Here is a 26785-nt window from a genome sequence, read left to right on the forward strand (position 1 = left end):
AGATCCATTTTTACAACTAAAAATGTTTTTGAAAGAGTAGACACTGAGGGATGAATTCTCTTAAAATATACAAATATATTAAACACCTGTGGTTTTGCAGGTCTAAATGGTCCTGCTAAAGTGGGTCTAGCTGAGAAAAGGTATTAGAGTCTATAAAGAATTTTAAGTTTTGTATGTTTAAAATTTTGACATGTTCATGTCCTGCAGGAAAAGTATAGAAACCAAAAGATTAAGGATAAAAGGGAAAGAATAATTAATGAAGTATGGTCCCTGTAGGTAGGAGGGAGAGGGCTTGCTGGAGGGCCCAGAGAAGTCTTGGACTGGTTTATTCTGAGTCATCTAGGTAAAAGGAAGGGAATTCAAGATTAGCATGGAGACAGATGGTATTTTGGGTGGGTGAGGCAGGTCATTGGGAAAATCCTCTATAGATGGTTTCTATATTTTTTATGAACTAGGAGGTGAGATCGTCTCTCAAGGGCCAAAGGATGAGGGGGATGGGAAAGAAGTCTTGAGGACCTGGTAAAAGTTAACCCGCCCCCTTTCCCTCTCACTATGCAAGAAGATATCTAGGGCTGCATCAAAATGTTGATGTAACATCTTGATGTAGATAAGGTATTGACAAATATCCTCACTTTTAGGCATTCAGAGATGGTTTCTAATTATTTGGGGGAGGGGACGCTGGAAATGCACAAATACTTTATTCCTAGTTTAATTGCATCACTGTAGACTCCAGAGATGTTTAGAAAGTATTTGTCTTTGTTCCTGCCTCCTCAGGGTGGCACTACTGGGGAAAAAGGAGACTGAAGTCAAACCATAGTGAAAATTACTAGAACTGAGTTTTCAGACAATCGGACATCCTGGGTGAGTCACAACAATCATGCACATAGGGCTCCTTCTGTCTCACACAGAAGCAGCCAGGTATCTTTAAGTCATTGTGTTTTGTCCACAGTCACTCAGCTTACACTGGGCAGATCCATTGCTATAACTCTCAATTAGTGTTGACAAATATCCTCACGAGAATTCAGAGATGGTTTTAATTATTTGTGCTGGGAATGCACAAACCCTTTCAATCCTGATTTAATTGCATCACTGATAGACTCCAGAGGTGTTTAGAAAGTATCTGTCTTTGTTCCTCCCTCCTCAGGGTGGCACCACTGATGATATCTGCCAATCCAGAAACCTTGAAAAGAACCTAGATGACTCCCCTGGCCCCCACTCCATCAGTAACCGTTGTTACATCTTAAATCCATCTTCTTTCCTTCCACTTAATTTAGCCTCTCAGCATCTGTATTAGTTTCCTATTACTACTATAACAAATCACCACAAATTTAGGTTTTTAAAATAACACAAATTTTATAGTTCCATGGTCATAAGTCCAGTGCTGGTCTCTCTAGGATAAAATTGTCAGGAGAACTGAGTTTCTTCCTGGAGGCTCCCAGGGAAGGTCCATTTCACTTGGGTTATTGGTGGGATTCAATTCTTGTGGTTGAGGAATTCAATTCTTGTAGGATTGAGATTCCTTTTGTTGTTGTTTTTGGCTGTTAGTGGAGGCCCATTCCTAACTTCTAGAGGCCCAGGTTGAGTCCCTGCCACACTTTGAATCTCTCTGTCCCACCAGGCTTCCACTTTAGGGGACAGGGCCCACTTAAATAATCCAAGGTAATATTCCCATCTGAACAGCCTTAACCTTAATCACACCTGCAAAATGCCTTTTGCCATGTTAACAGGGTCACAAGATTTGGGGATTAGGGAATGAACATCTTTCAGGGGGTCTTTATTCTGCCCACCCAAGTAGCTCACCCTGACATATTTCCATAATTTCTAAAATACTTAACTGGCCTTGGGATCTTCTGTGTTGGTTCCAAATTAGCCTTTCTAAAACAACATTTGATACATCTCCCATGCTTATAAGCCTTCTGTTTTCCTCTCAACCAAAGATCAAATTAATGTCCTTAGCTCCTATAAGAAGAAAGCCCTTGGGTTTGGTTCTGTTCTACTGTTTAAGCTTCATTCCAACAAGCACTCCACTTCTCCAATCCTTCTTAGTGCTGGGAAATGTTTACTATGACTTTTCTCTACCTGTAGCTGTTTGTAAGCTCCCAATCCTTCTTCCAAATTCACCCTCTCCAGGAGAATCTCTCTGGCACCTTCTCCCTATATCTATAATCACAGGACATTGTCATCTTTTAAAATATCCCATACTTTGTGTATGGTCCTATCTTTGGTATTAAACCTAGATGTGTTGTGACTTTGTCTATTCCACCTATCCAGGGCTAACTTTCCTGTCTCCCAGACAGGCTCTGCCATTTCCTCAGATTCCTGCATACAGATACCACATAGCAGGTGTGTAATTAATGTTTTTAGTACGATGGATTCAACTTAACTCCCACAAAGTTCCGTCGCCCATGTAAATAGGTGCTAGGGTAAGGGCTCTTGAACGGAAGGAAGCCCAGATTCTGTCTCATCCTTGTGGTCTCTCTGGATCTGGAGAACCCTGGTTCCTTAGGTAAGGATCATCACAGTGAGGTTCGCAGGGTGGTTGACATCTGCTGGCTTTCCAAGAACCCATGAGCCTTTGGCTGCGTGAGGAAGCCTGGCATCCTTCCCTAATGGAATCCATGAATCCGGAGCGCTTTGGCTATCTCTGGGTAGACTTCAGGCCATTAGAGGCCGAAAACAAACAAATATATAAAAGCAGATAGCATTTAGGGACTTTCTCGGATCTTCATCATAATAATAACAATGGCAGCAGACGCTAACATTCAGGTACACTGTTATTTGCCAGGAAAGATGCAAGTAAGTAGAGTCCCACTAAACCATTTCATCGCCACTTGGTTGCTATCTCTCTTTTACAACTGACGCGGAATCCGAGAGGCCTAAGGGATAGCAACTTTCCTGTGTTATCTTCCAACAAGTCCTGACCCCTAGCGCCCAGAAGTCTGTGCCTCCCTGATCCGGTACAGGGAGGGTCCTGGCGGCTGACCCGTGCGCTCTCCCCCGAGGGACCACTTCCAGCCGTCTCTCCCCGCCCCGCGGCAGCCCTCGGCTCCTCCTTCCCGTCCCACCCTCCCGACCAGCTCCGCCCCTCCGCCCCTGCCAGTCGCGCTCCGCCCCCAGCTCCCGGACTCCTCCCCGGCCCGGCCCGCCACGCCCCTGGTCTCCTCCTCCTCGCCCCGCCCCCGGCCCCTGGCTCCTCTTCTCCCGCCCGCTGTGGCCCGCGTTTGGTTGTTAAGGTCCGCAGGCGCGCGCGAGCAGTGCAGCGACTAGGGGAGTCCCCATCGCCAGACCGCCCACCTCGCATCTCAGCGTCCGGCGCCGCCGCGCCCCGTCCTCCGAGTAAGTGCCTCCCGGGAGCGCCCAACCCGCGTGTCCCCCTCCTGGGCTCTCCCGATCGCTGGGGTTAAAATAAATAAACAAATAAAGCAGTCGGCATTTAGGAACTTTAAAAAGTGTTCCTGGGGTCGCGCTTCCAGTCCACTGAGAGTTTCCGGAGAGAGAGTGGGAGAGAGTGGATGCGTAGGAGCGAGTGTGTGTAAGTGGGTGTGCGTAAGAGTGGGTGCAGGAGCGCACAGCCTCGCAACTTCCCCGAGTTTCACCCTGTTTCTGCGTTGTAAGGAGAATTCTAGATCCCGGACTAGGAACCCTTACAGATTGGGCCAGCTTCTTAACTTCCACCTCCAGCGCTGAGCCCCACTCGCCATTCCTTCCTTCCTTCTGTGGAATGGCTCCCGCTATGTGTCACGTCCTCTCGGTAACCAAACGCACATGCTGGGATAGATCGGATTGCAAGGGTTATCAGGATGCCCCAGATTGCAGACTGAGTTGCTGGTCTGAGATTGTAGTCCAATTCTGCATTGTAAAACGGGCAAGGACCAAAGTTTTGCTTTGAGATTTTTCAGTGGAGATTTCCTTTGGAGAATCAAGTTGTGTGCACGTGTCTGTTTGTGTACAAGAGCGTACTTGTGTCATTCCAGCCCTCAGCACCTGCTGCAAGAACACCTGATGAGTTCCCAGGCCCTCTGGGCCCCGGGCTGCTGATATTTAAGACCAATCTGCCTGACCAGGCTTGAGCGCCTAAAAGATGTTCATGGATTCAGCAACATCATGTTTCTAGATCAACTGACACCTAGCACTAAGGAACAGTAGTTCAGTTTCCAGTGTTGAAACAAAAATGTTTAAATTGCTTAAAACTGATCATTCCACTCTCCATAAATTAATTTTATTGGGCAGGGGGCATTTTTCCATATTTTAAAAATTGATAGCTTTGCTATCATAACAGTATTGTACTTCAATCAATCTACAAATTAGTCTTTCATCTATAAAAGGATTGCCTGGTTTCTCAGGTCCCATTTAAGTTCTAGTTGTAATAGTCTTTGAGTTCTTCCACATCTCAGTTTATTCTTGCTGTGTTCTTGCCATGAAAATAGAATACCCATAACATTTTCCCCACTTTATTGACAAGAATTTATTTAAGAGATGCTGCTAGGGAAATGACATTTTTGAGTAGAAAGTGTTCCCTGAGGTATCAGTATAACAAAACTATGTGGCTAAAGGAAATAACCAAGACAGGGTAGTCTTTAAGAAGCCTTTGTGCATTGGCATATGAAAAGTTAAGAGCTGATAAATCACTTTAAGTGCTGCTTATCTTAGAAGATATTTTTATCTGGTTTGAATCCTGTGTTACACAAAAGTATTTCCACACTGTTTTAACTAAGGAAACATTATACTTTGCAATGTAAACATATGACTCCATCTCTCTTTAAGAAAGAAATAATTATCACACTTAATTAAACACCTGGAAACATTTATTGCCACCTTCTAATTAGATCTGTCATGAGTAATTAAGTCAGCAATTTATTGTTAATATTCTAGCTAGTAACATAATTATCTTTTTTGTAGATTTTTTGGATGCATATTTTCCTCCATATACATTAATCATGGCCCACGTTTTGAGTTTTAACCTCTAATTTCAATAAGGAAAGTTTAGGGAAGTGCACCACCTCTTATTTCTCTGTAAAACCTTAGATATTCAATGTTTTGCATTAAGCTCTTTGCATTGACAAATGTAGGCTTTACAAGCTATTAAATTCTTCTGGATTACCTGAAGATCTAAAAATAATAAGTCATCAAATATAAGATGGTTCCACCAAAGTATAATAATCATGCACAAATGGGCATTTTAAACATTTTCTTTAAGAGATTTTTACTCTATGATGCCTTTTGTTCTGATGAGTTTAAATTTAGTGAGAAGTATTGTGTGATTTGGGAATCTTCTCACCTTCATTGTCTTAATATTCCATTTCTGATTACATTGCTAGACTTAGTCTCCAGCTGGGTATAGAGATGTCATGAGGACAGGCTGTTCTGGATCCTAAGCAGAATGGCAGAAACCAGGGTCGACACCCTGCATGGGCCAAGAAGAGAGTATTTTGTGATGCCTTATTTTTTGCAATTTTCATTCTGTTGAAATTGGAGGAAAGGGTGTGTGGTGAGAAGCGATTACATCCAAACAGTACTCATTAGGAAATGCCAAGTTGGGGGAGGAGCAAATTTCTACATGGTTTATGACTTGGAGAACTTCAAATAATTAATCTTTGGAGTTGAGTCACCCCAGTGCCAGGCACTGCAGCAGTCTCAGAGTTAATGGATCCAGTTAATTTACTTCTACTGGAAGTAGCCCTAGTTGAAAATAACACTTTTTTCTTCTTGGAGATTTCATTAGTACTCAGAATCCAGCTTTGCTCCTCACCATGTAGCATGTAGTCCATTCCCCACCCTCCTCATTTTTGCTTGGTACAGTTGAAGGGATTGAACATATGGTAATTTCCAGGAGGTAGGGGAGAAATAACAGTGACCAGAAAGTGCTACCTGTTTCCTTATGGAAGGGAAAGGGAGGAGGACAGGAGTGTTAGTGGAACCCCAGTACCAGGGGCACTGATTTGGGCAATGAGGACGTGAAGGGAAGTGAAGGGAAGACACTGCATGTTGCTAGATTAACTTTTATTGCCTCACCCATCCTCATACTGCCCACATCCTGCACTTAATACCAAATGCACACAGTAAGAATTCAACCAATACCAAAAAGGTGCTCTGAACGCCCCACCTTTTATGTTTCTCTCTAGCTGGGAGTTCACTTCCTGCTCTTACCATCTCTGGTTTTGATGACTGTGGCTTGGAGTCTGAAATGACTGCAGTTTCTTGACTTTTGTCTTTCAGTGGTGCTGCCCAACAGCTGAAAATGAGTGATTTGTGGAGGATCAAAAAAAAAAAAAAAATTAGAGAAACTTGTTGCAAAATATAAATAATGTCCAAAATGTAAATCAGGAAGTCAGTTGCTTTTTAGTTATCTTCTGACCTGACAAGGAGGAAATGAGTTAAAAGTGAAGGGTGGATACTAGTAGAATGTCACGGGCAAGAGGCACCAAAGAAACAATCTGGCCCATGGTCTTAGACCATTACATTTGGGGTCATTTAAGTTTGGAGGCATCCAGTTCCCCAATCCAACTTTCAGGAAGAGAGCACTATTCCTTCCTGCAGTGGGTATTTATTGGGCACCTACCATGTCCCTGGCATTGCACAACTTTCTCATATTTACATGAAGGCCTGGAATCTGAGCGGGCAAGTTATTTATACAAAGAAGAATGATGGTATGAAAGGGTCCCTTGAAGGTAAGCTTATAATGGCAAAAATGCATTTGGCAAAAAAGCTTATAATGGCAAAAATGCATTTGGAATTTCCTTGTGTTTCACAAAGGAAAGGTGCTTACTTAGGATGGTAGAACCATTTTCAAAGTATTTTTATTTTCCATTAATTAAAAACTGAAATAAGCATATTTCTTTTGGTGTCTGTTAAAATTATCAGTGGTGTAGCAGCAATAAACTTTATTCCGTAGGATTTTGTTTTCTTGGACTTTCACATCAGACATGGAAGCTACCTGAGAAATTTATTACACATATCATTGTCCAGAGCAATCAAATAATACTTATCCCATCCTTTCAGAGAACAGTTGCTTTTTCTCTAGAAGCACATTTATGGTACACAAGCAGAGTAGCTAAAGTTCAGAACTAGCTGCAAAACTAGATGGATGTCTCTGCTTGTTTCTCATATGGGATTGAACCCAGAGTTCACATATTACTAGGCAAGCACTCTACCACTAACCTATATCCCCAGATACATCCCCAGGTTGGACACAAACTTGGGATCCTCCTGCCTCAGCTTCCTGAGTAGCTGGGATTACAGGAGTATGCCACCATGCCCAATATTGCCCTTTTTTAATACAGAATAAGGAGGGTTATAGACCAGTCTGATAGTATTTCTGTAGAGGGACTGGAGACTGACTAGACAAATAGCTCTTCTCTACTAAAAAGAAAAATAGAAGTGTGAGGAGGTCACAAGAATGGGTCTCACCCCAAGCTGGCTTGTGAACAAATTTAGGTTAGTTTTCTTTTTTTTTTTTCTTTCTTTCTTTCTTTTATTTATTTTTAGTCATACATGACAGAAGAATAAATTTTGGCATATAATACATACATGGAATGTATATACTAGGTTAGTTTTCTTTAATAGAGAATGGTATTCATTTCAGATTTTCACTTGTAAGTTTTCTTAACATTGAGAATAAAGATGACTTTGATCAAGAAGAGGTGGGTTCAGATGACTTTACTGAAATCAGCTGCTCATGTCTCAGCTACCACTGGCTGGCTGTGACTTTGAACAGTCTACTTCAGCTCTTTGATACTGTTTATTCAAGTTTGAGGAGACTATTTACATTATAGGATTGCTGTGTGGATGAAACCAAAACATTCCTCTCCTGTTGTCAGTGGGTGGAAAGTGCCCAGCCAGTGGTGGACTTTGCTGATTTGGCCAAATAGGTCTCATTACAAGAAGGTGGTGTTAGCACTGAGTATAGTGGAGCAGAGGGAGAGTGGTAACTTGTACCATATGTGCTTTTAGTATGAACTTTTTTTTTTTTTTTTCTCTAATGATGCCAGAGGAGCCCAGAGACTAGGTTGAATATAACACAGTTTTAATGATTCCCAGCTGCAGGGTCACATGATTATATAAGGGAAATGCTGCTGCCACTACTCCTAGAGATAAATGAGCCAGAACAGGGCATTTGGGTTTTAAGTGTCTGAACACAGAGAAGAGCTGTGGTACCCAGTAAGCCTCCCTGTACATGAGGGAAACTTTGAAAGACCTATTCCAATTAAGCTGTGAATAGTTGGTTGAGTCTTCATAGCTCCCATGTTTAAAATAGGTAATGGATGAAACCAGATTATCCAAGACATGCAGCTGCCTTTGGTGTCACAAAGAGACTTGGGCTGGCAAGTCTCACCAGAGGTTGTGTGTTCTGGGAGGTAGGGGTGGGGATGCATCCATAGGGTTGTCCGTAGCCGGTTCTTCTGGAGACATGGTACTCAGCAAGGCACATAGTAATTCTTGAATGTTTGAAAGGAGCCAAAGAAGAGGAGACCAGCCCAGCTGGCCCATCCTGGCTCTTACTGCTTTAAAACAAGTTCATTTGGCTCAAGCTTTTTCACTCCCAATCTTATTTAAACTAACTAAAAAAAAAAAAATGAGATTCTTATAACACACCTGTCAGAAAAAAAAGGTGGGGGCGCGGGATACAGAGGCTGTGGTGTGTGCTGTGGAGACCTGATGGCTCTCATGCTGTTCTGTGTTAGGCTTTTCATTTGACTGTGTTCAGACCCACACAGATGCCAACATACCAGGCATGGCCCTAGGGGGAAATGCAGGTACAGTTCTGGCAACAGATTTCAAAGTTCAGGACAAGTTTTGATGACTCAGATCTTAAAGAGGTAAGCCCAGTACCTGATGCCATCATTCTGCAATCAGGAAATGACTCCTTTATTTTTCCTTCTTTCTTTAAGGAAATGAGAGAGTTTTTTGGGGGAGATGACTAGTGTTTGGTTAAATACTGCTTTTATCTTTTTAGTGAAGAGATAGGTCCCCCAGTGACTCATGGAGTGTACTGGGAGAGGTGAATGAGCTTAAGCCTCCCCAGCTTCCGCTGATGACCTCTGTTTGCACATACGTTGGCCATTTGCTCCTTTGGTTTTATGGCCAGGAATGACTGATAGTATCTGAAGAAATGGCTGTTATTATTTGCCAAAGTAAGAGACCGGTATAAATGGGGATCTTCTAAGGAAGTAGGGAATTCCCTGCCTTGTGTACTTGTAATTCTTATTGCCTCCCCAGAAGGAAGGCTCTGCCCAGGTGGGGCAGTTTGAGAACATGATTACCTGGGCAGCCACAAAGGTGATACACTTTGAATTTGTCCAGTGTGCTGTCTTTTAGGGATCATCTGGGGCTGCAAAGTTCCAGCCTGACTACAATTTATTCACCTGGGGAGCTTGATTTGAAATGTGCAGATTCTTGGGCTCCCACCTACTGTAGTATCACCAAAGGCCTGGCCTGGGAATCTGTATTTCTACACCCAACCTCACCCCCTAAGTGATCAATGCACAGAAATTTAGAATCTGTAGCCTGAGAGACATTTTCATGTCTTGTGATATAAAGAAGTTTTATTCAGGCAGTGGATAACTGTAGGGATTTTTTTTTCTTTTTCTTTAATTTTTTTTTTTTTCAACAGAAAGAGCAAATCTTTTGAAAGTACAGACATACTCACAAAATGCACTCTGATGAACCCATTTGGGACATAACGAATGGTTTTTCTGGGTCTTCAGTGCATTGAAAAATGTTGACAAGCAATCAGGTCAAGAACAACAACAAAAAAATGACTACTGAAACTAATAGTGATATCCCACAAATAGATCCAGGAATCGAAAGCCCATGAAATGGAAACATTGAAGAATCTTAGTTGAGAATCTAGATTTCAGTCACGGGCAGTGCTGACATTATAAAGCTAGGGTTCCAGCTGCCTTGAGGACACCTCAGGTTGCTCTATAGATTACTGATCTGGAATGGCACCCTTTTCTCAAGCATGGCACAGGTTGGGAAGAACCCAGGCTTAGCCCAAGACTTGGCGTTGCCAAGGGGCCTTTTTTCCCTACTCCAGTGCTGCTCTGTTCTCCTGAGGTCCTGGAAACTCCAAGAATAATCTGACTCCTTCTGAGAGTGCCCCTCTCATTTCATAATGGTAGACAACAGGAAAATGGAAAACACATTTTTTTTTTCCTTCTTGCTGTAACTTCCTCCTTCTTCATCTTCTTCTTTTTGCGGGGGTGGGGTGGGGAAGGAGAGGTTGTGCCAGTTCTTGAGGATTTCTTCCTGCTACTGAAATTTTGGTCGGTTTTAAACTTATCATTCTAACAGGAGTTGTGGAAATTATGAATAATAAAGGTCTGCTACCGATGATATATGGTACCAATTTTAGTAGAACTATTGCGTCTCCCCCTGTAGGCTTAAATATTTGATCAGGGACCAAGAAATATGAAAACAGACAAATTTGTGTCTTTGCTTCAACCTTCCTCTATAGCCACCCATATTCTGGGTTTGCTGCCTCAGAGACCAATACATCAGGCCTTCCATTGTCACCCTTTGGAATTGAGGCAGAGGGCAGGGCCAGAGATTTAACCACCTCACTCTTGCTAGTGCAGGCCTTGATTCTGAGTACCCTGCGAGTATATATCCACTCCTAGTTTTACCCTTTTACTAGTCTTTTTTAAAAGTTTGATTCTCTTTTATGGTTGCCATTAGTATTTGTACAGTCATGATAATAGTCTATCAGTATCTTAGTTTGTCAGGACTGTTATAAAAGAAATATCACAGATTCTGTGACTTCAACACAGAACTTATTTTTCAGTTTTGGAGGCTGGAAGTTCAAGATCAGGATGTCAGCAGGTCTGGTTTCTCGGTGGCTTGCAGATGGCCACTTTCCCTCTGTGTTCTCCAAAGGAATTTTTTTTCGGTGTCTGAACTTCCCTGATGCCTTTCCCTCTTCTTAGGCATCAATCGTATTGGATTAGGGTCTCACCCTTGTGACCTCACTTAACCTTAATTATCTCTTTATTAAAGGCTTATTTCCAAACACAGTCGCACTAGAGGCTGAAACTTTCATATGTGAGTCTAGAGGGGACACAATTGAGTCCTTAACAGTCCCTTTTATAAAGGGTATTTAAAATACCCTTTGTATTATGATTGTCTTATGGTTTATATCTTTTCTTTTTTTTTCTATACACTTTTTAAATTGAACATTATAATTGTACATAATGATGAGATTTGTTATGTATTTGTGCATATCACAATATAATGATATAATTTGATCAGTATCACCCCCAAGCACTTCCCCGCTTCCTCTTGCTTCTCACCCCTGGTCACTTTCCTCTACTGATTTCCCTTTAATTTTCAGAAGACACTACTTCCCACAGAGAAACCAGATCTGCTGTGTTTTTTTTTTTTCTCCCCTCTCTAGCTTCCATATATGAGAGAAAATATGACCCTTAAACTTCTGAGTTTGGATTATTTCACTTAACAGAATAGTTTCTGGTTCCATCCCTTTTCCTGCAAACGACATTTCAGTTTTCTTCATGGCTGAATAAAACTCCATTGTGTATCTACACCACATTTTCTTATCCATTCATCCGTTGATGGACACCTAGACTAGTTCCGTAGTTTAGCTATTGTGAATTGTGCTGCTATAAACGTGGATATTCACATATCACGGTAGTATGACAAATACTAAGAAGTGGTAGAGTTGGGTCCTATGGTAGTTTCATGCCTAGTCTTTTGAGGAGCCTCCATACTTATTTGCATAGTGGTTGTCCTAATTTACAGCTTCACCAACAGTGTAAAAGTGTATCTTTTTGTCTATATCCTCTCCAGCTTTTATTATTATTTGTATTCTTAATGACTGCCATCTGAGTAGTGTGAGATGAAATCTCAGTGTAGTTTTGTTTTGCATTTCCCTACGTGTTAATGATGCAGAACATTTTAATATATTTGTTGGCCATTTGTATTTTTTCTTTTGAGAAGCACCTGTTTAATTAATCTGCCCATTTATTAATAGGGTTATTTGTGGGTTTTTTGGTGTTAATTCTACACGTGTAGCCAGCACAGATCACAGTTATTATTTTTTGCCTTAAATAATTACCTTCTGAAGAAAATTAAAACAGGAGTTAAAAAGTTTTTTATATTTGCCTACTTATTAACTAAATTTGGGGCTCATCTTTCCCCTCCACCTCATGTTCTTCAATATAAAACTTGTCTACATGTTCATCATCATTTTTAATGTAGACCCAAGGTTTACATATGGTATTATTTTGTCATTCAGCATGAACTTATTTAATATCTCTTGTAGATCAGATCAGATTCTCTCAACTTCTCTGTTGTCTCTGCATGTCTTAATTTCCTCTTCTTATAAGGTCACCAGACATACTGGAATAGGGCCTACTGGAATGGCCTCATTTTAACTGAATCATATCTTTAAATGTCCTGTTTTCAAATGTATCTACATTCTGAGATACTGAGGGTAAGGCTTCAACATATGAATTTTGGGGAGTGGCTTAGTCTATTCATGCTGCTCTAACAAAATACCTGACACTGGGTAATTTATCAAGAAAAGAAAATTTATTTGTCACAGTTCTGGAAGCTAGAAAATCTAGGATCAAGGTGCCCTATTCAGTGTCTGATGTGAGCTGTTCTTTGCTTCCAATATACCTTTTTTATGTCCTCACATGGCAGAAAGGGACAAAAAGGAATGAACAATATGTCCTCACATAGCAGAAGAGATGGAAGATGGGAGGGCATGGTACTTCTTTCAGCATTATCTATAGGACAGGAATCCAGAGGCAGAGTCTTGTGACTCAATCACTTCTCCAAAGATCCCAGTTTTGTGGGATTTGAATTCTAACATAGGAATTTTGGAGGGATATATACATTCAGACCATAGCTGGGAAGAATCATTTTATTCTGTGACTGTCAGGATGCTTTAGATGCAGGTAAGAGAATGCCCAACTAACAATGGTCTAAATCAAAAAGACATTTAATTATCTTATATGAAGGGTAATCTGGGGTTGGGTCAGTGGCTTGAACTATGTCCTCTGGGATCAGGTTCTTTCTATCCTGTTGCCTTCCCATTCATAGCATGTTACCTTTTATCTGTAGAACTGCCACCCCATGGGCAGGAAATGGCTTCCTCAGCAACGGGTAGCACCCACCAAGCTCATTCAAAGGCAGGAAGTGTGTGTATGTATGTGGAGGGCGGAACACAGAAGGTGGCAGTGATAAATTGGTTTTCTTGCATTTATCTCCTTTCATCAGAGGATCATTCTTTCCTGAAACCTTTGTGGACCTCATTGGTTAGCACCAAGTCACAGCTTTAGGGGAAGCTATGAAAGTGGGAGCGGGCCTTGAGGGAGAACCCTATTGTGGGAACCTCTCCTGGCTGTGCCTCTAACATGAAGGGAGAGGGATGTGGTTATTGGGTAGATAAATAGCATGTGCTTTAGTCCAGGATTCCATGCCTAGAGGCTGCCTGCTAAGGCCACACTATTCCTGATTATAATAATTCCAGGTTTTATGGGAATTAAAACTAAACACCCATGATAGTAATTGGGAGGCGAAAAAACCCCAATGGTTTGGAGGTGTTGAAAGTCACATATACTTAATTACTACTGGCAGTGAATTTTATGTTCAAGATCATGGGTTTATAAAAATAGTACTACTTACTTTGGAAAAAGTATCCCGCGTTCAAACCCAGAAAATGTCTATAAAATAGAGTTCCTTTTGTTTCTGGAAATGTTTATCACCCCAGTGATCAAGGCAAACACTTATCCAGTACTTATGATGGGTCAGGCACCGTGCTAAGTGCTTTGTACACATAATTTTCATCTTCAGAATGGATCTATGAGAAAAGCACTATTGTCAAACCTCATTTACAGATGAGGAATTGAAGTGGAGGAGATTAAACATCCTGCTGCGAGTGCCTGGTCAGCCTGAGATTCACACCCTGGCAGCTCAGCCGCCTCTCATACTTGTGCTGTGAATAGCTACAAGGTGTTGCTCCTCAGTAAAACTGCCACAGACCACCTCATTTTCTGGATTCTCAAAGGCTGTTACTTCTCCAGCCAATCCAGTTGTACTCCATAGGTTGCCTCCATGTTTCAATCTTGACAATTTGTTGATTTCAACAGTAGAAGGATGAACCACATGCTGTGTGGAACTGGTCACCCCACATCTCACTGAGTGTGAGATATGTAATCTTATGTGTGAGAGCACCCAACGCCCAAAAGCTTCTGCAATTCCATAGATGTCCAAGAGGTGGTAATTTTGAATTGAGATTACCCTTGAGATATTATGGATATTATTTGTTATATGCCTCTGAAAATATGTTGAAATGTTGTGTTAAGTTTTAACCCAAACTGCATATGAAATCATTTCCCTTCAACACAAGAAGGACATTGAAACAGAATCCAGAAGATGCTGGCTCCTGGCGGATTCTGCTGGATCCTGAAGCTACTCTATCCAATATATGGCAGTTCTTTCTATCCGTTGCCTATTGTTGTGCTGACAAGCCTAGAATTTAACACCTTTTTAAAACCTTTTTATTATAAAGTAAAACACAAATATAAAAAATCCACATGAATAAATGTGAATTATTACAAGGCAAAACCCACAATGATAGCACTGAGGTCAGGAGATAGAACTTTACTTGCCCCCGCCTCCCCAAGCCCCTTGGCCCCTTCCAATCACATTTCCCTCTGTCCTCACAAAACTGAACACCATCTGACTTTTATAGTAATCAGTCCTTGCATCTGTTTATGATTTTTATGCCCCAAGTGCATAACCTAACCCACTATAGTTTAGTCTTGTTCATTTTAAAAAATAAAACAAAAAACATAATGTGTCTTTTACTCTACATATTCCCTTACCACCTTCTTTTCTTAAAAAAAAGAAAAGAAAAGAAAGAAAGAAAGAAACAATGCAGATTATTTGAGGAATGACCTGGACTCTGATCTGTAGAGTTTCCCACAGTCTTGATGATAAGAGGCATGCTCTTGGCAAAGCTCCACCTGTTCCTTTGCTCTTTGTCTCCTGTATCTGGATCTAGAGGTTGATCAGACTCAGGTCCTATCCCTTTGGCAAGATTTTAGGTACTGGTATGTTTTTTCGCTGGAAGGCATGAGGCCTGGTTTTTCTGCTCTTTTTTGAGGTAAGCAAGCTGTTCATCTTCGGTGTCTAGGTCTGTGAATTCATCCGGGATTGCAGAATGGTGATATTCAAATTCTGTCATTTTAATTTTATTGGTTAGCTGGAATAATTTTACAAGGCTTGACCGTCCTTTTATTTGTTATTTGATGTGGACTTTTTTCCCTTTCCTTATTAGCCTGTTAGGAATTGCCTGATCCCTTTTGACTCTTCTCCTATTAGGTTGAGATTTTTGCTTCAGTCACAGTTCTGCTCACTGGGGCAGGCTCGCCCCCTGAGCAGGTGTGTGGGTGCAGCACCAACGGGTCCCAGGTTGTCCTGTGGACTCACAGAGGTCATGTGGTACAGTTCACACAGGAAAAGCAATATACACGTTTATTTCCTTTGATTTACTTAGCTTACAAAAATTGATTTCCTGTCATTCTCAGAAGGTTGATCATTAGAGTTGTTTTTCTTTGCTTTTTTAAAAAATCATTATGAGTTTATGGAATTGAATATTTTTGGTGGGTTGCAACCCATGGAAATTTTGATTTTTATTAAGATTCAAATTATTCCATCCTTGGCTGATGGACCAGTGGGAGCCTCTTCTACTTGGTTCCTGAGGTCTTGGGACATGACCTTAGTAATCTTGACAACTTCCTGCTATTTGGTTATGTTAAGGTGATCCCGGCTTATCTTGTACATCTCCCGCCCAGACCAGGAACTAGCCATTTCTCCAAGAACCTCTTGTTTCTTTAGTGAGAAATGGTATTTCAGTACCGTAATCTAGGCACTAGGGATGCTCATTCACTGCAATGGCTATTCTTTGCAGTCCTTTTCACCGGTCACAGCTGGGAAAAATAGACACATTTATATACAAACACATACACTCTTGTAAAGATACAGTACTTCTTGAGTTCATATTGATATATCTGATTCAATTTCAAGACTACAGAGTTTTTATTTAATCTCTTATATATACTTTTCCATTTCCTTTCTCCCATGCTTAGAATCCTGGGTTTTTAAGTCATAGAAGAGAGAAAATGGCAGTCATATAATTACCCATTTGGTTGTCCCATGTTACACATACAACAGTTTCTGAATAACAACATAAATACTATAATTACTAGCTGTGACTACTGAAAAACAGTACAAGTAATTGTTTTGGCGTATGCCATACTCATTCTTCCCCAGTTTTTTTTTTTTTTTATGGTTGATCCTATCTACATTGTCAGATCAGACAGCCATTACTTACTGAAGTATCTACCCTTTAATATTCACTTAGTTTTATTTCTACAAATAGCTGTCTGCATCACACTTATCACCAGTCTTCATGTCAGTGACTCTAGAGATTTCAATTAAAGCTCTTTCTCTAGTATATCTAGTAAGTTGGAGTCATGGAAATAATGTTCCCTAATTTCTTTATACAGTGTGTGTGTGTGTGTGTGTATTAGTTGTAGATGGACACAATATCTTTATTTTATTTGCTTTTATTTTTATGTGGTTTCTGGGATGGAACCCAGTGCCTCGTGCATGCCAGGCAAGTGCTCTACCACTGAGCCACAACTCCGGCCCCCCTAATTTCTTGATTATATTTGTGACCTTTATAATTAAAGCCAGGTTTTTTTTTGTTTTGTTTTTTTTTAGATATAAAAACCTTTAGCTCACGTTTCTTTCCTTGAGAATTTTCAATGTTACTCTATTTTCTTTTAAATTTTTTTTTAGTTGTAGATGGACATAATACCTTTGTTTTATTTATTTATTTTTATGTGATGCTGAGGCTCAAACCCAGTGCCTCATACATGCTAGGCAAGTGTTCTACCACTGAGCTACAACCCCAGTCCCTCCATTTTCTTTTGACATAAAGTGTTGTTGTCAAAAGGTCTGATGATGACTATCTCATTTTATTTCCATCTATATGATCTACTCAGCACTTTTGAGAGAATCGACTCTGTATCTGTTATATTCAATCTGCTGTATACCTAGCCTTCCAATACTTGAATTAGCAAGTGACTACGTTATCAATTCTGAGTTTATTATGGTCAGTCCTGGTACTAAATAATCTCTTCTTCCTGTTAACCCGGAATGAGCCACGTACTCTCAGTAACTAGCTTTTTTGTTTTTTTATCTTTGTAAACACAGCTGAACCTTGTAAAGTGTACCTAGCACTAAATATATGCTTATTTTTGTTGTGGGAGGATGAGGGCTTTTTTCCTTTCCTCATTAGCCGGTCAGGAACTGCCCCATCCCTTTTCACTCTTCTTCCATTGGTCAAGGCTTTTGCCTCAGACATAGCTGTGCTCACTGAGGCCATCTCTTCCCTGAGCAGGTGTGTGGGTGCAGCATCCATGGGTCCTGGGTTGTCCTGTGGGCTCACTGTCAGCTTGCCAGAATTTTTAGTGTATTTTCAGGACTTGCACATAGGGAACCCATCACTCCTCCAGAACATTCCATACCATGGTGAATACCAGTGGGGTGCCTGTGCCTATTTGCTGTCCCTTTGTCCGTACTTTTGCCTCTTACCTCCCGGGTTTTAGGGCCCAGAACTTGGTCTTTGTGTGACCTTTCTTTTCTGAACACTGCTGTGTCATTGGATGCCTTCTCAGACAGACCCTTGTTGCCCCTGTCCTCTCCTTTCGTGGCTGATCTTTTTGCTTGTTGCTTGGCTGTCAGAACCTATGGCAAGTATTACAAAATGGGGACCTTTGGCCCAGATGCATTTTGTTCCACTTACACACTGTGTTTAGCTTTTAAAATTTAAATGTCAGTAGGACCTGTGCCAATTTGGCCAGTCTCTGTTCCTCCCTCTTGTATTGCCCTGGTCAGTGGCAAACTTCATTTACCTACTCTGATTCTTTGGACTGATGAGTTGGTGGCCTCTGAATGTCTGTATCTCATTCGCCTCACGGGTGCAACCTTGGGCTGCCAGGTTGCACGCCTGACTTGCACTAGTTCAGTGAGTGTTGTTGACCTGGTTCTGCCTGTTAGGTCCTGGCCTGTGGGCCATGTAGACCTTTTTCTTTCTTCCGTTTGAGTACCCATCACATGTAATAACAGGAAACAAAAACCAGTCTAATGATAAGTAGCTTTTAAAAACATTCAACCTACAGAAGTAACAATGAGAATAATCAAGAAGTGATGGAATCATGGATCTTACCTGATGGATGTGAATGCTGAAGTGATCCCTTAATTCAAGAATCAAGAAAAGGGAACCTCATAATCTTAATTGCACCAGGGAGATCTCACTTATAACAGGGAGGTGGAGATGTGGAAAAGCCACTGTGACTTGAGAACTTGCACTGATGCCCCACTTTCCTGTTCCTGGTTAGTGCACTGAGGAAGGAGCTGTGGAGTGGGGCTCTGTGTGCCCATGGCTGGTGGCTAGGACTGTGGGAGGCAGCTCAGGAGCCTGACCCACCCAGGCGAGTTTTTCCCCAGATCTGATTCAGACCTCAATCTAAACAAACTGTAATCGTTTTTTTTAAATTCTGTTTTTATTAATTCTGCAGAAGTCATACTGAAGATTTTTTCTATTTTTCCTGTTATCAGCTGCCCAGATTTTTGCCTTTTGCCTCTGCTTTGCCTGTGCAAGAACGACATGTGTTCATAGCGACTCAGTATTTATTATGCACTAATATGTGCCAGGCACTGTACTAAGGCCTCTATACACATTGCCAAACTCGTCAATAACAGTTTAAATAGATTTTAGCATTGCTATCCCTATTTTCAAGATGAGGAAACAGACCCTAAGCATTGCTATCCCCATTTTAAAGATGAGGAAACAGACCCTAAGAGCCTTAGTTGTTACCTAAGGTCAGAGGCAAATCTGAAATTCAAATCTATTGGTTCTTCACCATAGTGCTGTACTTCCTCTTGCAGAAACTATCTCTAACTTTATCCAGCCAATGGGCAGGTGCTTTCTATAGGTATGAAACAGATGAGCTCCAGGGGTTAGAGGCAAAGCTGACTTCCTCTGTAAGATTTAGCTCTTGAACAGACTTTCCTCAGAGCTGCACAAAATCCCTGATTTAGACCCTGCAGCATGAATGGGCAGGGAGGGGGAGTAATACAGATGGAGCTGGGAAATCTCACAGCCTCAGTAGCCCCAGGCTTGCAAACTCATTGGCAGGGCTGCAGACAACTTAAGAGTGGCAAATCTTGCTGATAACAAGTCAGCAATGTTACCCATACTTGCTTGTTATCACCTCAACAAAAGGATAGGAAAAGTGGCGTGAAACAAATGTGCCAATTATAAAACTTGTTAGGCATTCTAATTTGGTAGAGAAAGAATTTCAAAGTATCTAAAAATAAGGGTTTTGAATTTCTTACTATCTATACTATTTCTACATATGTTCTCAGAGTTTTTTCCTTTCTTTCTTTTTTTTTTTTTTTCTTCTTTTGGTACTTTGTAATTGGAAAGGCCATGGACAGTTGTGTACAAAATGGCTGTCCAGTGACAAGCTGGGTAATCTTGCTGAGATGTTCAGCCCCTCTGGGCCAGAATTTCTATATCTAAGAAATATGAGATATGAACTAGATAATCTCTAATCCTTTCCAGCTCTGAATTCAATGGTTCTGATATTTATAACCTGTACTTTTCATTATTGTTTTAAGCATAGAAACCATGGGAGGCTAAAGTCACTGGCAGAACCAGAGAGTAGTACCCTGGGTCCCCTTGGAAGGAAAGCTATTCTACCTCAGTGTGACTGACGAATTCTGCACAAGGGGTTGGTGTGGGAAGCCAGAACTCTGGTCCTGAGTCTCCCCAGGAGGCCCCGGGACTACAAAACATCCTGAGATACTCCTGTGAATGATTTATTTTTAGAACTATCTTTGTGTTCCCCTTCATTGCTAAGTGACGGTTAGCTATACTTACATATGAGGAAATCTTGCTAAATTATGTCTTAGCCATCTGTGACAATATCCAAGAAGCAGATACAAGTGACCACAAGTGAATTCATTTTTCAGGATGAGCAATGGCTGGGGGTATATTTCAGTAGTATAGCACTTGCTGTGTATATATGAGGCCCTGAGTTTGAAGGACTGAAGGAAAAAACAAAACAAAACAAAAAAAAAGGAACAAAACCTCTAAATGACTTAAAATATACATCAACTGCTTATATATATATATACAATTATGCTTATATATAGAATGGTGTTTCCTTGAAGTGAAATGCTATGCAACTTTAGAACAAAGTTGGTCTCTGTACACTGATTTGGAATGATCTCCAAGAGAGATTAAGTTGAAAAACTAAATAATGATCTCATTACATTAAAAGGGCATATTATATTTTGATGAGTGCATAAGCATTTTTTTTTTTGAAGAATGAACAATATACTGTTAGTAGTGGTACTATGAGTTGGAAAAGGGGAAAGGAGTTTATATTTTCATTCTATATTATATTATCTGCAGTTCTTAAATTTCATAATAAAAATATATTTGGCAAAGGAGGGAATTTAGATTTCAGTTGCGGTTTTGAGACATTCTAATACTTCCTTGGAAAAATCTGTATAAAAATAGCATGCTGAGAAAAGGCAAAGCATATATAAACACTGCAGGCTCCCAATATTAGAACTCCCCACTTTACACTCCTGGGCTTTATAGTGCCCTCTTTACAGAACACAGCTCTTTGATGAGTACATTCTTCTATCCCAGAATAGTCAGTGGATCGATCCCCAATGTCTATTTAAAAAGCCCTGAGGACAGCTGGGGATGTAGTTCAGTGTAGAGTGCTTGCCTACGTATGTGTGAGGCCCTGGGTTCGATCCCCAACACTAAAGCCTTGAGGAGCAGTATGGCAGGGTGAACAGAGAGTGTGGCATGTCCTATTGGTTTGTTATTCTGCATAGTGGTCATGGAAGTCTGCCATGCACCAGGTACAGTGCTGGTGTAGGGATGCAGAGGTGTACTGTGCATCTATCAGAAACTGCATTTGACTCTCCAAGTCTCAGTCTTCTCACTGGTAGAGCAACCTGTCAGGATCAAATAGAACAACAAACACAAGGCTCCTTGGAGAGGCCCAAAGGACAATATTTGCTCACTTGCCCTCAGCCTTCTGTCCATTTCCAGAGCTGGGTCTGATCCCATCCCTCTTCCTCTGCTTGTTTCCTTTGGTTCCCATTGCTAAACCCATCAAACCAGCCAGGACACACCCATTCTTCTCTGCCTGGGTATATATACCTCACTCAGGTGAGATGTCTCTCTCGCTTACTTGTGCTGGACCTCAGCTGTCCTTCCAGAGCTGGTTCAGATGCTGCATCCTCATTAAACCCTTCCGAGCCCAGATGTGCTCTCTTGCTCTTCAGAGTTTTGAAGAACTCCTTCCAGCTCCCTGTCTTGACGTCCATAACTTTCTGCCTTAGTTGCACTGTGTCCTACCTGAATAACTTCCTGTGGGCAGTAACTAAGGTTGTTTTTGTTTTTCCAGCTTTATTGAGGTATCATTGGCAAATAAGAATTGCATACAATTCTTATATGTATATATACAGTGTAAACGTGATGATTTGGTATATGTATACATTGGGTGGTGGTTGCCGTGTTCAAATTAAGTACACACCCTTCACCACAGATAGTTACTGTTTGTGTAATGTGGTGAGAACACTTAAGACCTGCTGTCCTTTAAATTTGAAGTCAATAATACAGTATTATTAACTATATTCACTCCAGCTGTACATAAAATCCTCAGAACTTTTCATCTTATACCTGAAGGTTTGTGCCCTCTAACCAATCTCTGCCCATTCCCCACACCCTCCAACCAAGCCCTGGCAACCAACCACTGGTCTGATTCTGTGAGGTAAATAATGAAGTTTTGGTTTTCTTTAGAATGCATCTTTTTACTCATGTTCTCAGTAAATATGCATTAATGAGTGACTTCATTTTTATGATTGCTTAAATTTCGTTTTTACTTTAAGGGATTATTTTAGTTTGACACTAATAAAAGTAAGAACTTTCCTTAGAATCTGCGCTGATCAGAAGATTAGGTAGTTTCCTTTCTCTTACAGAGACTAATCTTGAGCATTATGGAATTGCTAACCCTGAAGAATTTTTAGGAGACCAGCAGGTTTCTGTCTGGGGTGGTCATTCTGTGCATGAATGATGGTCTCATTAGTTTCTAAGAGATAAGGTGAGATCTCATTCTGATAATGTGAAAAAGCAAACATGCTGCACCCACTGTTGAGACAGCTCCCAACAAAAGCAAGAGAAATTGAGAAAGAAAAACAATAAAGTTGTAGATGTGTGTGAAAATATCTTGTTTCATTTCTCATATTTCTTTCTGTCGTTATATATAGTTGTGACCATAAAATATACACAGTTGAATGTTCTGTTTTTTTTTTTTTTGTTTTTTTTGAGATTGTTTCCTACAGAGTTTTCCATGTTTTTATGGACATTTTACTCTGTTTCTAAACGAAACTGTCTGAGTTCAGTCGATTATTGCCTTTCTTGAGAAAGAAATAGAGACCTGGAGGGTGGTACAAAGATGCAGCCTGGTACACAGTACATATTTTAAAAAGACATAATCTTATTCAGATTGCTGAGGGGTACTGGAGCTAAAATGTTAACAAATGATTTGAAGCTTGCAGCAAAATCAGTGAGATTAAGATCTTGAAGTGCTTTTAAAAGTTTTCTTTAATTAAATATTCATCTTTAAGAGATTAGAGTTTTTGCTCAAGCAGTGGCTTTTTATTTACAAAGGCTGTTAAAAGCAGCTGGACAGCAGCTTTTCCTTATCAGCAGGTTTCTATTACTAGCCTCTAGTTGTTTGCTAATAAATTTCAGGTCTCTAACACTAATAGGATGGAATAATTTACATAGAAGAATCTCGCTTCCTTTGTCAGAAGAAACTAATCTGGCTGGTGCCTACAGGCAATAAGGTGTGTTTAACATATGGAAAGAATTAGGTTAAATACCAGAATCTCTTTGAGGTCTGTGGATATAGGCTCCAAAGAGAAAGAGAGAGGCATTCAAAATGGAATTGCAGAGAATTTTAACAAGCACTAAATACTCATTCTTGGAACTAATCTTGTTTTGGCCTGAGGCTAAGTTGACTAGATTTATGCTCCATTTCTTGACTTAAAGCCACAATTGCTCCTTCTTTCCAGGAGAACCCACTGTCTTCTGACATGATTTTGTAGTGTTCCTTTATGGAGATTCTCACTTATTTTGCATTTCTTTCATCTCCCAGAGTCATTAATGCAAATGTTGATTCAAAGTAAATTTGCCTTTTGGGCTACTTACCTATTAGGAATTAGTATAATTTTATAATGCTCTCACCTTACCATGTTTATCATGTCTAATCTATAATTTTATGAAGGAATGATTGTCAGATTTCACTGTGTTTCTCAATGGGGATGACTGTGTCTTTGCCCATGTGACATCTGTGGTTTTATTTATGAAAAGACACACAAAATATGGGTCCTTTTTTTTTTAAGGACTTAATAAGGGTATTCAGTCTTACTAGTCATCCAAACCAGCCTCACTGGGTCCCAAGAAGATCCATGAGAAGACTCTGTTAAACTGTAATTTAGCCCCAAGTTTAAGAGAGGATATGCATTGCACTGGACTCAGTTAAAGTATGTTCTAGGATTTAGAAGAAATCTTCTCAAGTAGAAATCTTTGAAATGCCTTCAGTTCCTGGGATTGGGGCCAGGGTACCTGAAATCGGGATTCTGCCAGTTTCATATTTGGACTTTACTGACACAAAACTCAAAGTAGTTGTGGTTCATTATTGCCAGTCTCTTCTGACCATCCTCATCACTAACTCTTGCCCTGCCCTAGTGCTTAGTTACCATCTGTGACATTTTAAAGCTGCTCTTGCCCTTGTATAAGATAGGAATGTCAGGTGGGAGACAAGTCTTGAGGTAGACATGAGGTGAGGTCCTTCTGTATCCTTGGTGTATTTCCTTAAAAAACCAGGTCTAGGATCAGAACCCAAACTTCTAGCTGTTACTATTTTCATACTGCCAAGATGTTAAAGTTTTAAAAAATTGATAGAATCATCCCAAACCCATATGATGGTCAGCCCAAGGTACCACTTTACCAATTATTTCATTTAGTTCTTAATCATTCAGTCAGCTAATGATTATTAAACGTCTTAATAATGTATGCAGAGAATTGAAAAATTAAAGAGAAAGTTCCTCTCCTCTGGGAAATGTTCATTTAGTTCTAAGGATAAGGTTAGGATGGAAATAATTAGAACACTATGCACAATACATAGGAGAGATGAATTAGTTACCTATTGCTACATAACAAGCACCTACAAAAACTTTGGTTAAAAAAATAATAAACATTTATTACTATACACAATTTCTATGGGTCATGGATTTGGGAGTAGAACTGGGCAGTTCTGACTTGAGGTTTCCCATGAAGTTGAAGTCAGGGAGTGAGCCAGGTCTGCAGACATCAGAAGGTTTTTCTAGAGCTGGAGGATCCAGTTCCAACATAGTTCATTTATATACCAGGGTCTAGGCTGGAGGTCTCAATTCCTCACTCTGCAGACCTCTCCACAGGTTTACTGCCTAAACCACGACATGGTGGATGGCTTTCTCAGAGTGGGTGATAAAAAGAGCATGAAGTGGAAGCCTCATACATCTTTTGCCTCAAGCTTTGGAAGTCACACACCATCCCTTCCATTAGACCCTGTTAGTGACATGGGTCATGTGGGAGTGGTTACACAGAGAATGAATACTAAAAGGTGAGAATCACTGGGACTTCTTAGAGACCAGCTATTTCAAGATTTGCATAGTAATGAACAAAAGAGTGTTGAGATGCCACAAAAGAAGGAGTGGAATGTAGAAGGGAAGGCTTTTCAGTAGCTGAGGTTGAGGGGAAGGTATTGAGTAGGATAGGACATCAATGGCAAAGGGGTGGTGGACATCAACAGGAGTCAGTGTGTTCAGGGGCCATTAATGGAGGAGTTTGCTATGAATAAAATCTGGCAAAGTAGAAAGGGGCCAGGACCAGTGAGGTCTGAAGGCCAAGCAAGGGATCTTGGATTTTCCTTGATTGTCAGTCACCAGTCATTGAAGGCTTTGGAGCTGGCCAGTGAAATAAACATTGGCATACTTTAGTTTTATTGGTATCTGAACTTTAGAGATTGGGTGCCTTCTTTTTTGTTCTCAGTATTATCTAGGGAGTCAGGTTCCTAATTTCTAAAACTCTAAAACACTTGTATCCCTTGACCACAAACTTCCTTATACTGTTTAACTTTTCATGTATTTGTCCTCTTATCACAGGTAGATTACAAGGGCCACAGGACCATATCTTTATCTGTTTCTATTTCCTCTGCTGTGCCTAGCACACTGGGTATCCAATGAACACTTGCTAACTGGTTGGATAACAGCAACCTGTTACGGTATGTGTGTACAGCCACCGTTTCCAGCCTGTGGTGCATAATTCACAGTTAATTTTTTTTTTTAAAGAAAGGGCAATTGCAGTAGATTTGATTTATGGAAGTGGAAAAAAAAATGTTCAGAATCAAATTCTGTGCTTGGCGTTTTCCAAAATATTTACAGGAAACTTAAAATGGTAATTTTTATTTTAAAAACTCAAGTATATTATTTTCAGCTCCAAAGAAATTTCTTATTTTGCTTAAATTAGTCTAATAGAGGAATAACCAGCCACAGTATGAAATAAGGGCTGCTTTCATCCTGTATAGTAAAGGGCAGCTTCTTTCAATACACACAGGACATTTCTGAAATAAGACTCCTGTTTAGGAACTGGGGCAGGATTGTGACCCCCTCTTTCCTTTTTTTTTTTTTTTTGAGAGAATTTTTAAAAATATTTATTTTTTTTTAGTTTTCGGCAGACACAACATCTTTGTTTGTATGTGGTACTGAGGATCGAACCTGGGCCGCACGCATGCCAGGCGAGCGTGCTACCGCTTGAGCCACATCCCAGCCCCTTTCCTTTTGTTTTGAATGAAATGATCATTGACCACGTATTTTCATTAACTACATATTTTTCATTAACTACATATTTAACTCAAGAGACAGTTTCAAAAAAGTTGGGTACTTGTGGTCTCAAGTTAGCAAAGACATTTTTGCTTTCTTTTCTCGAAAATTTCCCTCAAACTTGATTAGTAAGAATCAGGAATGCAGACCATATCCTCATAAACCTTGAGGACATCTGAATCTCCTGAACTACTACATAGGACTTAAAGGTAGAGAGCAGATAAAGGAAGATAAATGAGTTCGTTGAGAGATGGGGAAGGGTCAAAAATGAAATGCCTGTGAGCTGGGGGAGGGGACAAGGGGAGAAAACTAGAAGTGATTGATTTGCTCACAGAATCCAAGGAAAGCTCTGAATGAAAGTTCCCAGGTTCCATGGAGGCAGAGGTGAGGCAGATGGCTTTGTCCTGGGAGTGAAGAATGAAAGCCTGCAAGAGGTGAAGAGCCTCCCAGGATGACTAGGGAGGAAAGTTACCCTTTGCAGCCATGACCCAGGAGCAGCCAGTCCAGGATGAGGCTGAGGGAAGAGTGGACCCCTCTTCTGGCAGGGTTTCTGGAAGAAAAAAACAAAATAGATTTTTAAAGAAGAGAAAAGGAAAATGGGAAGTCCTGGGGTTTGAATTCTGTCTCTTGTCACCAATGAACTGTGAATTTGGGCCAATCAATTAATGTGTTTTGATTTTAATTTCTGTATTTGTTAAATGAAATGTTGGATGGGTCATATGATGTTTAA

The 26785-nt window shown here is 40.5% G+C and overlaps 1 protein-coding gene across 1 annotated transcript in view; it reads left to right on the plus strand.

Moving 5' to 3' along the window:
• The first annotated feature begins 3207 nt into the window (after positions 1 to 3207).
• The window catches only part of Tnfaip8 (TNF alpha induced protein 8), a 110951-nt gene continuing 87373 nt past the window's right edge, over positions 3208 to 26785 (plus strand). The window contains exon 1 of the mRNA XM_027941035.2: positions 3208 to 3336. Coding sequence (XP_027796836.1) covers position 3336 — 1 coding nt within the window. The 5' untranslated portion in view covers positions 3208 to 3335. The remainder of the gene's footprint in view (positions 3337 to 26785) is intronic.

The sequence above is a fragment of the Marmota flaviventris genome, chromosome 5 (genome assembly GCF_047511675.1).
Source record: "Marmota flaviventris isolate mMarFla1 chromosome 5, mMarFla1.hap1, whole genome shotgun sequence".
NCBI classification, from domain to species: domain Eukaryota; kingdom Metazoa; phylum Chordata; class Mammalia; order Rodentia; family Sciuridae; genus Marmota; species Marmota flaviventris.